A 14,212-nucleotide genomic window follows, 5' to 3' on the forward strand; every position below is an offset into this window, starting at 1 on the left:
TTAGATAAAATGTTAAAGGGACTTACCTAAGAAAAACAAGATAAAAACTATGAACAATAAAATAACAATAAACTTACAACTATCAAAAACTGAACCTAAAAAACAAAAACAAACTAAGCAAACAACTGGAACAGGAACAGAATCACAGAAATGGAGATCACATGGAGGGTTATCAGCAGGGAAGGGGAGAAGGGTAGATGGGGAAAAAGGTACAGGGAATAAGAAACATAATTGGTAGGCATAAAATAGATGGGGAGGTTAATATTATGGAAAATGAAGAAGCCAAAGAACTTATATGTATGACCCATGAACATGAACTAAGGAGGGGAACGCTGTTGGGAGGGGTGTTACAGAGTGAAGGGGAATAAAGGAGTTAAAAAAAATGGGACAACTGCAATTGTATAATCAATAAAATATACTTTAAAATAAGATCTAACCTCAAAAAGACTCTGCACACACATCTTGGAATGCTGGATATCACTTAACTAAGATGTAAATAGAGGGGTTAAACTGGGTGATCTCTAAACACTCATCTAGGCTAGCATTCTGCATTGTAAATAAATTTGATTTTCTATTTTATTTTACATAAAAAAATTTATTGATTTTAGAGAGAGTATGTGCAGAATAAAAGAAACATGTTTTTTGTTCCACTTATTTTATGCATTCACTGGTTGCTTCTTATATATGCCCTGACATGGACTGAACTCTGAACCTTGGCAATTCAGAATGATGCTCTACCCAACTAAGCTACCGGGCCAGTGCCTTTGATTTTCTATCTTAACTCATCCTGGCTACTTCCTGTTGGGGCTACAAATGAAATGTTAAAATGCAGTTACCAGGATTCAATATCAGTTTTGATTTACCAATTTAATTGGTAGGTAGCTTTTCAAATCTAAAAATTATAAAAAATATAATCACTACAACATTTGTTGTTATATAGAACAATCTAAAAACCACAACATAATCTTTACAGCTAAGAATAAATCATTTGAGACCTGTAACATTTTATTTGTTAAAAATTAACAGCTTCAGAATATATCTAAACGTAACTTTTCCAAAAATCACCGGAAAGTACAGTGTAAAGCCTCTCCTCATTAAATATAAACTTTCATTTTGTGATGCACTGCATCAATGTTTTGCATACACCTTGATGCAAAGGAAATTTTTAGTTACATCTTGTTTTTGAAAAAAAAATTTTAAGAACTAAAAAAGAATGACTACTACCACATTCCAAGAAAGAAAATTTTCCCCCAACAAAGCATATTCTTATGTTTATATATAACACATTAGCACTGGAAAATTTTAATTTAGTTGTAACAAAAGCAAAATTTTATATTAAAAAGAAATGAAATTACAGATGCATGAAGAGCAAAAGTTTAATATACCAAAAACACTGTGTTGTTGCTTGATGTAGTTAATGTTAATATTTGGGGCAATTTTAATGTTTTCAAAAAATACATTAATAACAGTTCTGTAAAATATTTAAAATAATAAGAAAATGAAAACATCTTTATACCATATTTTCACAAACTGTTCTAAAGACAGCAAACTCATGCTCAGTTGTTTTTCCTCTGCTTTAAAATAAACTACCAGTAATTCTAAACCAGTCTAAAATGTATTGGTCATGGGTCATATCTAAGCATTTGTACTTGCAAAAATGTTTTACAGTGAGTGAGGCCTTGGCCTAAGGAGAGATGAGTTTATTTTTAAATTGTGTGACCAGCTTCCAGTAATCCAACATCAATAGATTTACTGGCAAAATACCAGATATTAAGGATCAGATTTAATTCTTTGGTAGGAGCATGAAACTGTTTTTGATAGCTTTCTGTGGCTAGCATAAACCAAGTAACCATGGGAGACAATAATGAAGTCTAGTATACAATGCAAGGCAGACAGGAGCCATAACTTAATGTCTTCTTTTTTCTTTTTCTTAACAGAGAAATCAATGCTAATTATACTGCAGGGAAGCTAGCACCTACTTAAGAGGATTTACCATTATAGCAAACCAAAAGGTTAAGCTTCAACATGACCAAACTTGTAAATGGATATTTTGCTGCATTTTGGCATTATACTGTAACTTATAGTATACAACCATCTGAGGACTCTTAGCACTAGCTTGGCACAACTGACGACTAATTCTTCCCATCCCTCCAGAGTGTGGCAGGAAATAATCTTTTTCTCACCACAAATGCCTCAACTTTATACAAGTAGTCAGAGTGAAAGGTATAAAAAAGGTTATAACATAACTCTATTTTCATTTCACATTTTTTTCTTCATGACATATTCAAGTATATTTTTGTTTTTGGAGCTGTATACTGTTTAATTTAATAAGCTTAAATGTCTATAAAGTTTAACTTTTCAAATAAGAAGAGTATAGGACTTTATGGCTATTAATTTTACTATCAAAATATCTAAGGGACTCAAACCATTTTAATAATTACAATTTTTCTAAATACACTTGAAGAATTCTTTGTGAACACTAGACTCAAGACCACACTAAATTCAAACAGTATACCTATGACCAGGGTTTTAAAGTTTATCACCTCAGTAACCTGTCTTCAACCTGCTACTTCCCCTCATGCTTTCTTCATTTACTTACACAAATTGTCAGATTTTCACATTGGACTTTCTCCTCCAAGGCTCTATTAGATAATTTTGTAAACATGCATTTATGGCCTTCAAACAGCAACATTTTTAAACTGAGACTAATGCCTAGAGTCACATATCTTTTTAAAATTTCAACTTTAAAGACTTATAACTCTGGAGCATTAACCTAACACTATCTGAAAAATGAACCAAGTTTCAGATATTCCCATAAATCTTAAAACCCAAAAGTGCAATTCTAATTTTTTAAATATCACTAGTGAAGAAAAGTCAACTGCACTTCTTATATCAACACTATTAAAGAATAAGTGATGGCAACCAAGGGGCCTACTCATATTTCTGAAGACCAAGATTTACCATGGTAAAGTATAAAACTGGGCAAAGGAGATGAGATCCTAAGTACCACTATCACAAAAATAATCAATTTCTGTCTTTCTGTCTTCTTTCTGCTGTATGAGGAACTAAAGAAGTCAAATAGCAAATTCTTCTGTCTGGGTCAACCAAGAAATCTTTAAGAACAGAAAGGCATTTTCCCTGTTATTCTTTCAGGGCATTATTTATACATGTTTAAAAAAATTCAAAAATAAAAATACAAGTATTTAGCCTTGTGAATATTTTCAAATACAGTTTCTTGAATTTCTGTGATGAACTCTTCAAGCAATTCAACTTTTTTAACAGAGTCATCACTCAAAGTCCCTTTAACATGGGTTCTATCCCACAGTTACAAAGCGGCTTCCACCTTTGCTGAATGTGAGAGTGGCTCTTTGTTCCTTCAGGATCCCAAATCGCTCATTCAAAGTCATTCCTGTCTAGAGAAAGTAAAACAAAACAAAAATTAACAATTTGACTGTAAGCCTTATTTACTTTGGAACAATGTGATCATAATGGTAATTCATAGTAACAATAACTAGCATTTCCTGAAATTTATGTGTATGAACTCTAATTCTAACAAAAACCATTCAAAACAGGTGAATTTAGTGACACTTAAAGAAGTTAGTTCATTTGCCTACTGTATAGCTCCAGAATTTAAACCAGGAAGTGTGACTCAGAATCTCCCCTCAGTACTATAATGCTCACATTATTCACTACATAAAACACATATACTATAATGCCTATAAGTCATACACCCAAAGATTTCTCTATCTGAATTATTTTTAGTCTCTGCAAACACTGCCACCAACTCTAGTGATGTCTCTGATAAAAGTATAGTTGGTTAGTCTTATGAAAATTTTCAAATAAATCTTCCTGAATTTCTGAGCTCTTGAATTTCTGTGAATTCAAAATCAAATCAAATCAAAATCTGGTTTTTGATGAACAGAAAGCATTTTGATGAACAAAAGCACAATCAAATTATATTCACCATTTCTGAAAGGAAAGTAACAAGAACAAAATAAAGTAAAAGTAAGCAAAATTAATTTGGTCAAATTTCTGTCTGCACTTCATATCTTCAATTCTGCAGATTTTTATGTCAATATATACAAACAAAGCATTTAACAAAATTTAACACCCACTCATGATAAAAATTCTCAGCAAATTATGAAGAGAAAGGAATTCCCTAAATCTGATAGAGAATCTACTACAAACCTACTGCTAACATCATACTCAATGATGAAACATTTAGTGATTTCTCCTCAAGCCTAGGGACAAGGCAGGAATACATGCTCTCACCACTTCTATTCAGCATTGTGCTAAAGGTCCTAGCCATTATAATAAAGAAGAAAAAGAAAAGGTTTAAAGATTGGAAATGAATCTAAATGATGACATGATTGTTTACATAGAAAACCCTAAGGAATCCACAAAATTATAAATAGTAAGTGAACTTTAGCAAGATCACAAGATCCTACATTATTACAAAAATTATCAAAACCAGAGTAAGCTATATCACTTCATATGCATTTGGGTGGCTATAACCAAATGATATACAGTAACAAGTGTTGGTGAGAATGTGGAGAAATTTAGAACCCTCATACATGCTGGTAACAAGATAAAATAGTGCAGCCACTTCTTTGGAAAACTGTCTGGCAGTTCCTCAAAAGGTTAAATATTGAGTTAGAGGCGACCTAGCAATTCTATTCTTAGGTATTTACCAAGGAGAAATGAAAACATAAATTCATATAAAAACCTGTAAATGTTCTGAGATGTATTATTCATAATAGCCAAAGAATGGAAATACAAATGTCTACCAACTGATAAATAAAATATGTCAATCCATATGATAGAATATTGTTCAGCAATAAAAAGAAATGAAATATTGATACACTTTGGGTGAACCCTGAAAATACTATTCTAAGTAAAAGAAGCCAGTCACAAAAGAGCACATATTATATGATCCCATTCATATGAAATGTCCAAAATAGGCAAATCTGTAGAGACAGAAAATAAATAGATCAGTAGATTCCTAGGGTTGAGGAGACTTAGGACATCCTATTCAATCATTTTGTTTTGTTAAGTAAAATATTCGTAGTGAATGGCCCAAAGAAATACAGGGGGGAAAATTTACCTGTTTTCCAACACTATTTATGTCAAATTGTAGGGGAACACCTTTAGGAACTTTCTTTACATCTGATGGCTCCCGTTTTGTCAAGAATGAGGGTACAGCAGTACGAGTTAATCGTGGTTTCTGAGTTCTATTAGAAAAAAATTAAAATGAAATTAGACCAGCTCAATAATCAAAAGAAGAAAAAGAAATAAGTCAGTACATAAAGACATCTTGACTTATACACATGTTCAAATGTGTTAGGGTAACTATTTTATTTGTGTTCCCAAAAAAAAGTACATGGTTCTTAATTGACTAATTTAGAGACTAAAATGGAATACCTCTTTAAGTAGAACTATAAACTTTTCAATAATTTTGAATGACTGCTGATTTCCAAGTCTTGATCTTCTACTAAAATAAAACAACCTCTGAAGTCTCATTAAAGACCTATCTTACATTCTTTTCATTTCAATCATTAAAATGACTAGATACAGCAAAAACTCCATAAATTTAGAAAGTTTATAATGCAATAAATATAATGGAATGGTTAACAAAATTAAGGTTATCTAGATAAAAGAACACCCTATAAAGACTTTTAAAGGAAGATAATTAAAAAAAAAATGTTCAAAATATACTGGAAGAGAAGGGAGCAAGTAGGTATAGTTTTACCTTATTTATTATTAAATAAAAATAGATTATATATTATTTGTTATACATGCATCAAACTTTAAAATAAAAATATAAAATTGTTGCTGGGGCCAGTTGGCTCAGTTGGTTGGAGCGTTGCCCCATACACCAAAAGGCTGTGGGTTCAATCCCCAGTCAGAGCGCATATATAGGCTGCAGGTTTGATCCCTGGTTGGGATGCGTAGGAGAGGCAACCAGTCGATGTTTCTTTCTCACATTGATTTTTTTTCTCTCTCTCTAAAATTAATAAACATATCCTCAGGAGAGGATCAAAAAAGGTGAAATTGTTAAAAGTGGTGACTTTGGGGCTATAGAACCAGGGATCAAGGGAGCTTTTGCTTTTAACTTTATGCTATACTATTTTCTATTTTGTACCTCAAGTATCACCTTTATCCTTGTCTCAGTTTATCCTAATTTGGACATCATACTGCAAGCAGAAGTCCAATACTTTTCTATTATCTTATATACTGAGAGGTTATAATTTCTGTAAAATAGAGAAAAGACTTACACTGGACACTGCACCGCTCCAGGGTTATCGATGGATACAGTCAAAATTCCTCCATTTGTGGTGGAAGTCCGCCATCTAGTTTCAGAAAACCAGAAACTACCTTAGAATAAAGTTTATAAATCCTATAATGTATTAAACATAAAAAAACATACATTTCAAAGTAGATACTACTTCTTCTTAGCTTTTCAGAAATACAACATCTTGGGCGTAAGAAATAAATGCTTTAATTTATTAAATATTTTTCAGTATAACAAACATACACATTTTAAAAATCGAATATAAAAAGGCTTTTAATGAAAAGCAACAGTCCTTCACCCCACTATTTTCCCCTTCTTGCTCCCTAGAGGCAGTACTTTTAACCTTTTCTATTTTTACTGCTTGCTGGTTACCTCTAGTTGACTAAACAAGATGCTTCTATATCTTACTATGATTATGATTTAGCTCAGCACGCTCTTCTTTGGTTTCCCTTCCTAACTCTAAATGTTTTGATGGCAGTATCACTATGTTTCTCCCATTATAACTTCAAATATACTTAAGTATCTTTCAGTATTATCTCTTGACACCATCCCCTCCCCATTTAGTATAAAAGAATAGTAGTAGTGCCTCTATTCCTTCCTTCCACCTTTTCTCCCACTTTTTTTATGAATTCTAACTGTTATATTTATGTCAGTTAGAATTTGACATTTGTACTATATTGTTACCAAATTAAGAATTTGTGCTTTGTAGCTCTGGCTGGCATAGCTCAGTGGATTGAGTGCGGGCTGCGAACCAAAGCATCGCAGGTTCGATTCCCAGTCAGGGCACATGCATGGGTTGCAGGCCACGGCCCCCAGCAACTGCACATTGATCTCTCTCCCCCCACTTTCCTCTCTAAAAATAAATAAATAAATAACCTTAAAAAAATTAGGGAAAAAAAAAAAGAATTTGTGCTTTGTTTCATAGGTTGATCTCAGAGTTCAAAACAACAAGCAATTTATATTACAATTATATAAATATTGTTCATGTAGAAGCAAATAGGCTATGATTGTCATTTCTTCCTTATTGTTTCCACTGTCATGAACCTGTGCCAAAGGATATTGCTAGAATCAAGTTCAAATAGTTCCCTTTCTTATACTCTAATTGCTCTAAATCATGTCCCAATTTAGTTGGCATCATATCTGGACCATGACCATGGTTTGTATGTTTTGTTTTCCAAAAAGTAGCCAAAATTTTAAATAATTTAATCTGAAAAACTAACCATATTGATGGAATTAGAATGTTGTAACTCATACTTGGGAAGTGCAATTCTAACAGACAAAAAAACATTAAATAAAAAAAAAAACCAAAAAACCTTAGTAGGGGTAAGGGGATAAAACATGTGAAAAGGGAAAATATTCTAATGTTTTTAAGGGACTACAAATTTTCTAAAAGCTCTACTGGATTTTCTTCTATTTATTTGCTGAACAGATTCATTTGTATAGAAGCAATTACAGACAATAAAGGACTATTTTATTAAAATGAAATAATTAGGCAATAAAAAAATTGAACACAGAGCAAGGTATTTGGTGCTAAAACTTGTACACACCTACATGAAAATACAAGTTTTGGGCAGGGGTCAGGGGAGCAAAAAAAGGATTCATTTATTTTAGGCTCAATGGTTAATTTACTTTGGGTCTCATTTAATTTCTTTTACACTAGGGCACAAAGTATTTTGGGTCACTAATATTCTGGGAGTTTTGAAACGACATCTTGAAAAACAAATTAAAACTTACTGACGAGTTCTCTTTGCTACTACATCGTCTAGCAGTTGTTCTGTGTTCACCTGGGCCTGAACCTGAAGGGAAAAAAAAAAGCAGTAGGATCCCACAAAAAGCAGAGGATTTGAATTCCAAAGAGCAATCCTCCAAACTTTAAAACCCAATGTGATATGTGTATGAATATTAGGAGGGGGCACGTGCCTATTCTGGCAACACCTCTTTGTTGGAGTTCTGCATTATAAGTAGTAAAAACAGGTTTATTCCTAAATAACATGTTAAGGTTTTGTTAAGATGTTGCTATTGAGGATAAAAAGAGAGTTTGGGGGGGGGGGGGGAGGAACTAATCTAATGTCATGTTCTCCATAACCAAACCCAACCCCAACCTCAACCATCAGCCATTCCTATCTATGACTGAGAAACTAAAAATGGATGCTTAGGATCCTTTGGGTAAAAAGAAAACATCACCAAGGGTGGTTGTACCTTTAGGCCTCTTCTGAAAAGAAAAGTTGCCTGACGAGTATCTTTCTGGTGACTTAATTTATTTCCACTTCTGGTATAATTGGTTGGAATGTTATTTCTAGAAAAACAAAAATAAAAGCAAAAACAAAACCACACATATGCATGAATAGTCTGAGCCATTTAACAACTTTCAAACATCCTGAGAAAACAATACACAAAAATAGTTAATTAAATTCATAGGATAATGTGAGGTACACTAAACATAAAGACTCTGAATTATTTCCTTATTTACACGAAGCTATAGAGATTTGATTTACAAGTATTTCCCTCTGTAGCATATTACAGAACAATTTGGTTAATTTTGAGCTAATTTACCTTGCAAATATTCAACTCTCTGATATTCAAACATAAAAGATCTCTTCTGAAGACCTTATAAAGCAAAATTTTAATGCTATTTTTTAAATTTGGTGGAAGATGTAAATAAAGATTTATTTGCAGGATTAGTACAAAGAAAATCATACCCAGGCACATCATAATCAAACTGGCTGGAAACCAAAAATAAAGAAAAAATCTTGAAAAATAAAATCTTTTCCAGTTTTCCTTTTCATCTGGGAACTTTTATGTAGTAACATAAATCACAGAAAAACTTTCATCTTCCACAGCTCACTCTTTCACCCCAGAACAATGTACTACTCTCAATTATATGACTCAACCATTAGCAATTCCTTTCTACTTTCTACAGAAAGTTGGCAATATAGAAAATAAACTTTTATTTATCTACTTACTTACTTTTATAAACAAATGCTTAAGTATTGCCTAACATTACCTCTAACCTTACAGAGGCTCAAATGCAAAATTTCCCTAGCTAGCCCAATAAACATGGACTCATTAATGGGTCATATAATTGACAAATTATTATTTGAGAAGTTCCCCTTTTCCAAAAGGTACTATATCAAATGACTTTCAGCCCTGACTGGTATAGCTCAGTGGGTTGGGCATCATCCTGCAAACTGAAAGGTTGTGGGTTCAATTTCCAGTCAGGGCACATGCCTGGGTTGTAGGCCAAGTCCCTAGTTGGGGGCATGCAAGAGGCAACTGATAAATGTTTCTCTCACACATTGATGTTTCTCTCCCTCTCTTCTCCTATTTCTAAAAAATAATAAAACCTTTAAAAAATAATTTTCAAAAGAGAAAGAGATAATATTTAAATAAAACGGCAATTGCAGCCATTCTATTTTTACGAAGACTTTATTTCAGAGTTTTTTTTTGTTTTAAATGATCATCTATAAAAGATGAATAAATAGTATTTGAAACTGAAATAAGGAAACTTCACAGCTTGTCAACTTCCTTTGTGCCCACTTTATCCTTACAAAGACCAGAATACCATAAGAATAAGTCATAATTTTCTAGGTTTTCTTAACTTAATATAAAAATTATCAGCCCTGGCTGGCGTAGCTCAGTGGATTGAGCGCGGGCTGGGAACCAAAGTGTCCCAGGTTCGATTCCCAGCCAGGGTACCTTCCTGGGTTGCAGGCCATAACCCCCAGCAACCACACATTGATGTTTCTCTCTCTCTCTCTATCTCCCTCCCTTCCCTCTCTAAAAAATAAATAAATAGAATATTAAAAAAAAATTATCTCAGCTTAAGAAGCATTAATACAGCATTCTTTCTAGTTTCCTTTTTCTTTTTCTTTTTTAAGATTTTATTTATTTACTTTTAGAGAGGGAAGAGAGGGAGAAGGAGAGAGAGAAACATCAATGTGCAGTTGCTGGGGGCCTGTGGCCTGCAACCCAGGCATGTGCCCTGACTGGGAATCGAACCTGCGACACTTTGGTTCGCAGCCCGCACTCAATCCACTGAGCTACGACAGCCAGGGTTTCTAGTTTGCTTTTTCCATAAATAACATACATTGTTCTATTAAGAGCCCTTAAGACTGAATAACAAATTTAGCTTTCAGAATTCCCAATTTTGAACAATTCTGACTGAGGTATTTTTATGAAAACAGTCACCTTTTGCAATTATATTCTATATCTCAAGAGAGGTAAAAGCAGCAGAGTGATATTTTTTAAAAGTTTGTAATTAGTTAAATTCATCAATAACAGTGGGTCTACGAAATATGAAAAATTATTTGTAAATACTTACATGCTGGATGATCAGACAGACATCCCTAATATATATGTCTTGAAAATGACCAGATAACTATAAGAATCACTGAAAATCCATTCCTTTGAACACTTAGGCAAGAAGTATATCTTTAGTTATGCAGGGTAACATATTATTGTTATATCTGAGTACTTACTTTCTATTTAACTGGTTAGGTCTCTTGAGAACTGCAACTGGTTTTCTCTGAACTTCATTCTGTCTCAAAAGGTTTGCCTTCCTTTTTAACGCTGGAAAATATCGTTCTATATTCTTTCAGAAAGCAAGAAACTATGTTAATCAGATTGTTTTTTGCTATATACCTTATTACAGTAAGCATTTCTGAGGCAGAATGGACAGGGACTGACCCCTGCTTTAGATGTGCAGGTTTCAGAAAGAGACAGGCTAAAATGATTTGAATATTTCCAGTCTAAGTGACTGTAGAGACAATCACATTACACTCAAAATACTTGCAATTAAAGGAGAATTTGGACCAAAAAATTATTTTTTTCTATTTTGGCTCTGTTCAGTTCGAAGTGCTCTGGGACATGTACAGATGATGGAGATATATAGGCCTGGAGCTCAAGAGAGAATGAAGGCCCGAGATGTAAATTAGGGAATCATTTTTACAAACATGTTTTTTTACATCAAGTAAAGGGTAAGAGGGGCAAGTTCCAAAACAAATGTGTGAAAGAGAAAAAAGAGGTTTTAATAGAACAAAAAACTGAGTGGAAATGGTTACAGAGGAAAAAAATCAAGAATATTCAATGCCACAGAAAATAAGCTCATGAAATGTCCACTTCTTCTCCCTCCATATATGTAAATTCAATCTGTCACTAAAGCCTAATTCAGGTTTCTCTATTTTCCATGAGGTCTTTTTAAAAGTCCTTAACAATAAGAGCCATATCTTAATCCGAATTCCCTTGTATTTTAAGCATATGTAAACTACTTCATAAATATCAGATAGACTAAAAACTGCAAAAATTATGAAAGTCTTCATTTTCATGAACATTTGGCAAAGAAATAAATATAAAAACAGAGATAAAGAATTATCAAGAGTACAAGAGAAATGCTATGAAATCAGACTAATGGCCCAGTTCAAGCTTTGTATTTTGTCTTTAATAACGCCACCACGAACCTTTTCATAGATAAATGTGAAAGCTCTTTCTATAATGCTGTTGTCATGTTATTTTCCTTCAAAGCACCTGCCATATTATAATAATTTAGTTATTTGTGTGATAATTTATTTAATGTTTATATGTGTTCTCCACGAGGACAGGGATTTTCCTATTGAATTATTGCAGAATCCCTTGCGTCTAGCACGTAGTGGGTACTCAGTCAACATTAGTTAAATGATAAATACATGGAAAAGAACTTAGAAATCCATTGATATATAATGAATTTGTGTTCCATGGATTCAATGTTTGTGTATATATATAAACGTATACCTAGAAATAAGTTTGTGTGTATGTGCATGTATACATATATAATTTTTTTTGAAAGGCAACAAGCATTTATTTGCAATCCAAAAAAATAGCTATTTGGGAAGCACTGATTCAGGCCAAATCCAAATAGTGTTCTTTCACAATAATTTTGATATAAAAATATTATTCCTTGAGGAAAAGAAATTAAGGTATTTATTTTTATTGTTAATTGAATTAAGGTATTACTTAACATACAATAAAATTTTAAGTGTACAGCTTAATAAGTTTGGATAATTACATATAATCATGTAACCACACCATAACCAAGACATGGAACAGTGTCCTCACTCTAAAATGTTTCCTTGTGTTCCTCTGCTGTCAACTGCCTTTCCTCACCAGACTCCTATCCTGAGCAGTGATTGATCTATAGTTTCTCCTTTTCTACAATTTCAAATACAGCAGGTCCTCGAATAAAGTCTCTTTGTTCAATGTCATTTCGTTAAATGTTGATGAGATGCCATCAGATTTATACCACTTAGCCTATGGCTTAAAATGTAAGCTTTGCGCTTAAAGCTAAAGAATCCATCCTCAACGTTAAGTGAGGATTTACTGTAAATAGAATCATATAATACCTAGTCTCTGTGTTTGACTTCTTTTGCTTAACAGGATGTTCAGATATATCCTTGCTGTTTTGTGTATTAACATTTATTCCTTTTTTATTGCTGAAGAGAATTCGATAGTATGGAGATAAGGTGCTTATTTTTAACTGTCTAAACAGACAAATGATTAAAACTACCTGTTAGTAGAAAATAACATCTATGTGTTTTACGTGTATAAACACATATACATATACACAGCAACAACTTTTTTTTTTAACTTCACAGAAGTACCAAAGGGTTTAGTATTATCAGAAGCAAGTTAAAAGTTCTATAAAACATAACATACCCACAGTTTGGGGAAATTCTAAATCAATACTATCAAAATCCTTGAATAACTTATATATAACTTTACTTCTTGGTAGATATTTTAAGTTGACTTTCTCTAACCAAAACAAAATTAATTCTTAGAGACAACCATTCCCTTCTTAGCACAGCTATTCACTCTATTTACATTAGTAGTATTTAATAGTAATGTAAATGAGTACATAATCTTTTCCACTTAGTTATTCACTTCATAGGTAAGAAAAACCTGTTTCTATTGAAATAAAATCTATATAGTTTATAAATTACAAGGAAGAGACAAAATAACAAATCTAATTAGAACTTTTTTAAAGTGTAAAATTTTGAAGTACATATAGCAATTCAAAGCCAATTAAGTTATTTAGGTGACTTATGTAAAGAAAGGAAAGGGACGGTGTGAGTTATTCATATGTAAATAGACATTTTCTACACTCTGAAAAACAATCTGCTTCACAATTGCTATATTGTACTCTAATCAGACTATTAATCTATATTCAGGTTGAGAAAAGGGTTTTTAAAAGAAACAGCAAATTTCAAACCATATCTTTGCCAAAAAAATCATACAAACTTTGAATATACAGACTTTATAATCCAGAACATTGTTAGCATTCTATAATTTAACATTTTTGATTTTCACACAACTCAAAAGACTACCACATATGGTAACTTAAAAGTTTTACTAGAGCAAGTAATTAATTAGCAGTTAAACCCAAACTCCCTTCCAGTATCCATATATTATGATTTTTTTTTTTTTAATTTCAAGATCTGTGATCAAGTTTTAGAGGAAAGAACATCTGTTGTTGGTGGCAGAATTGAAGTAAAGGAAGAGATGTAAAACAGTTGTGGTTCTTAACCAGAATACACACACTTAAGATAATTTAAGGAATAAATGTTCTGAAATTTTTTACAAGTATGTACTATTTTCATAATCAGAGAAACCACAAAGATTAAAAATAGAAGAACAGAACATTAAATTCCTTGGTGGACCAGACCTACTAAACAAGAAATAGAAGAAAAACCATTTCTGAAACTATTTTAGGGAATGCTTTAGCTAAATCAAAAATGACTCATTGAGATGTAAGTAAAACCAGTTAAAATTTGAGAAGTAGTTAACTTATGGTAGGTAAATCATTGTAATTCTAATTAAAAAAATATCAATGAGGGGACAGTTTTCTACCCAAGAGAAATGAAATGTTCATAGAAACATTATTTATAATGC

The 14,212-nt window shown here is 32.4% G+C and overlaps 1 protein-coding gene across 1 annotated transcript in view; it reads right to left on the minus strand.

The window, feature by feature from the left end:
• Positions 1-984: 984 nt before the first annotated feature.
• The window catches only part of FYTTD1 (forty-two-three domain containing 1), a 30,655-nt gene continuing 17,427 nt past the window's right edge, over positions 985-14,212 (minus strand). Inside the window, exons 4-9 of the mRNA XM_045851667.1 lie at positions 10,771-10,883; positions 8,492-8,588; positions 8,027-8,088; positions 6,276-6,350; positions 5,105-5,231; positions 985-3,413 (exon numbers count right to left, since the gene is read on the minus strand). Coding sequence (XP_045707623.1) covers positions 3,315-3,413; positions 5,105-5,231; positions 6,276-6,350; positions 8,027-8,088; positions 8,492-8,588; positions 10,771-10,883 — 573 coding nt within the window. The 3' untranslated portion in view covers positions 985-3,314. The remainder of the gene's footprint in view (positions 3,414-5,104; positions 5,232-6,275; positions 6,351-8,026; positions 8,089-8,491; positions 8,589-10,770; positions 10,884-14,212) is intronic.

The sequence above is a fragment of the Phyllostomus hastatus genome, unplaced genomic scaffold, assembly GCF_019186645.2.
Source record: "Phyllostomus hastatus isolate PE091 unplaced genomic scaffold, TTU_PhHast_1.1 phas_contig_86, whole genome shotgun sequence".
Classification (NCBI taxonomy): domain Eukaryota; kingdom Metazoa; phylum Chordata; class Mammalia; order Chiroptera; family Phyllostomidae; genus Phyllostomus; species Phyllostomus hastatus.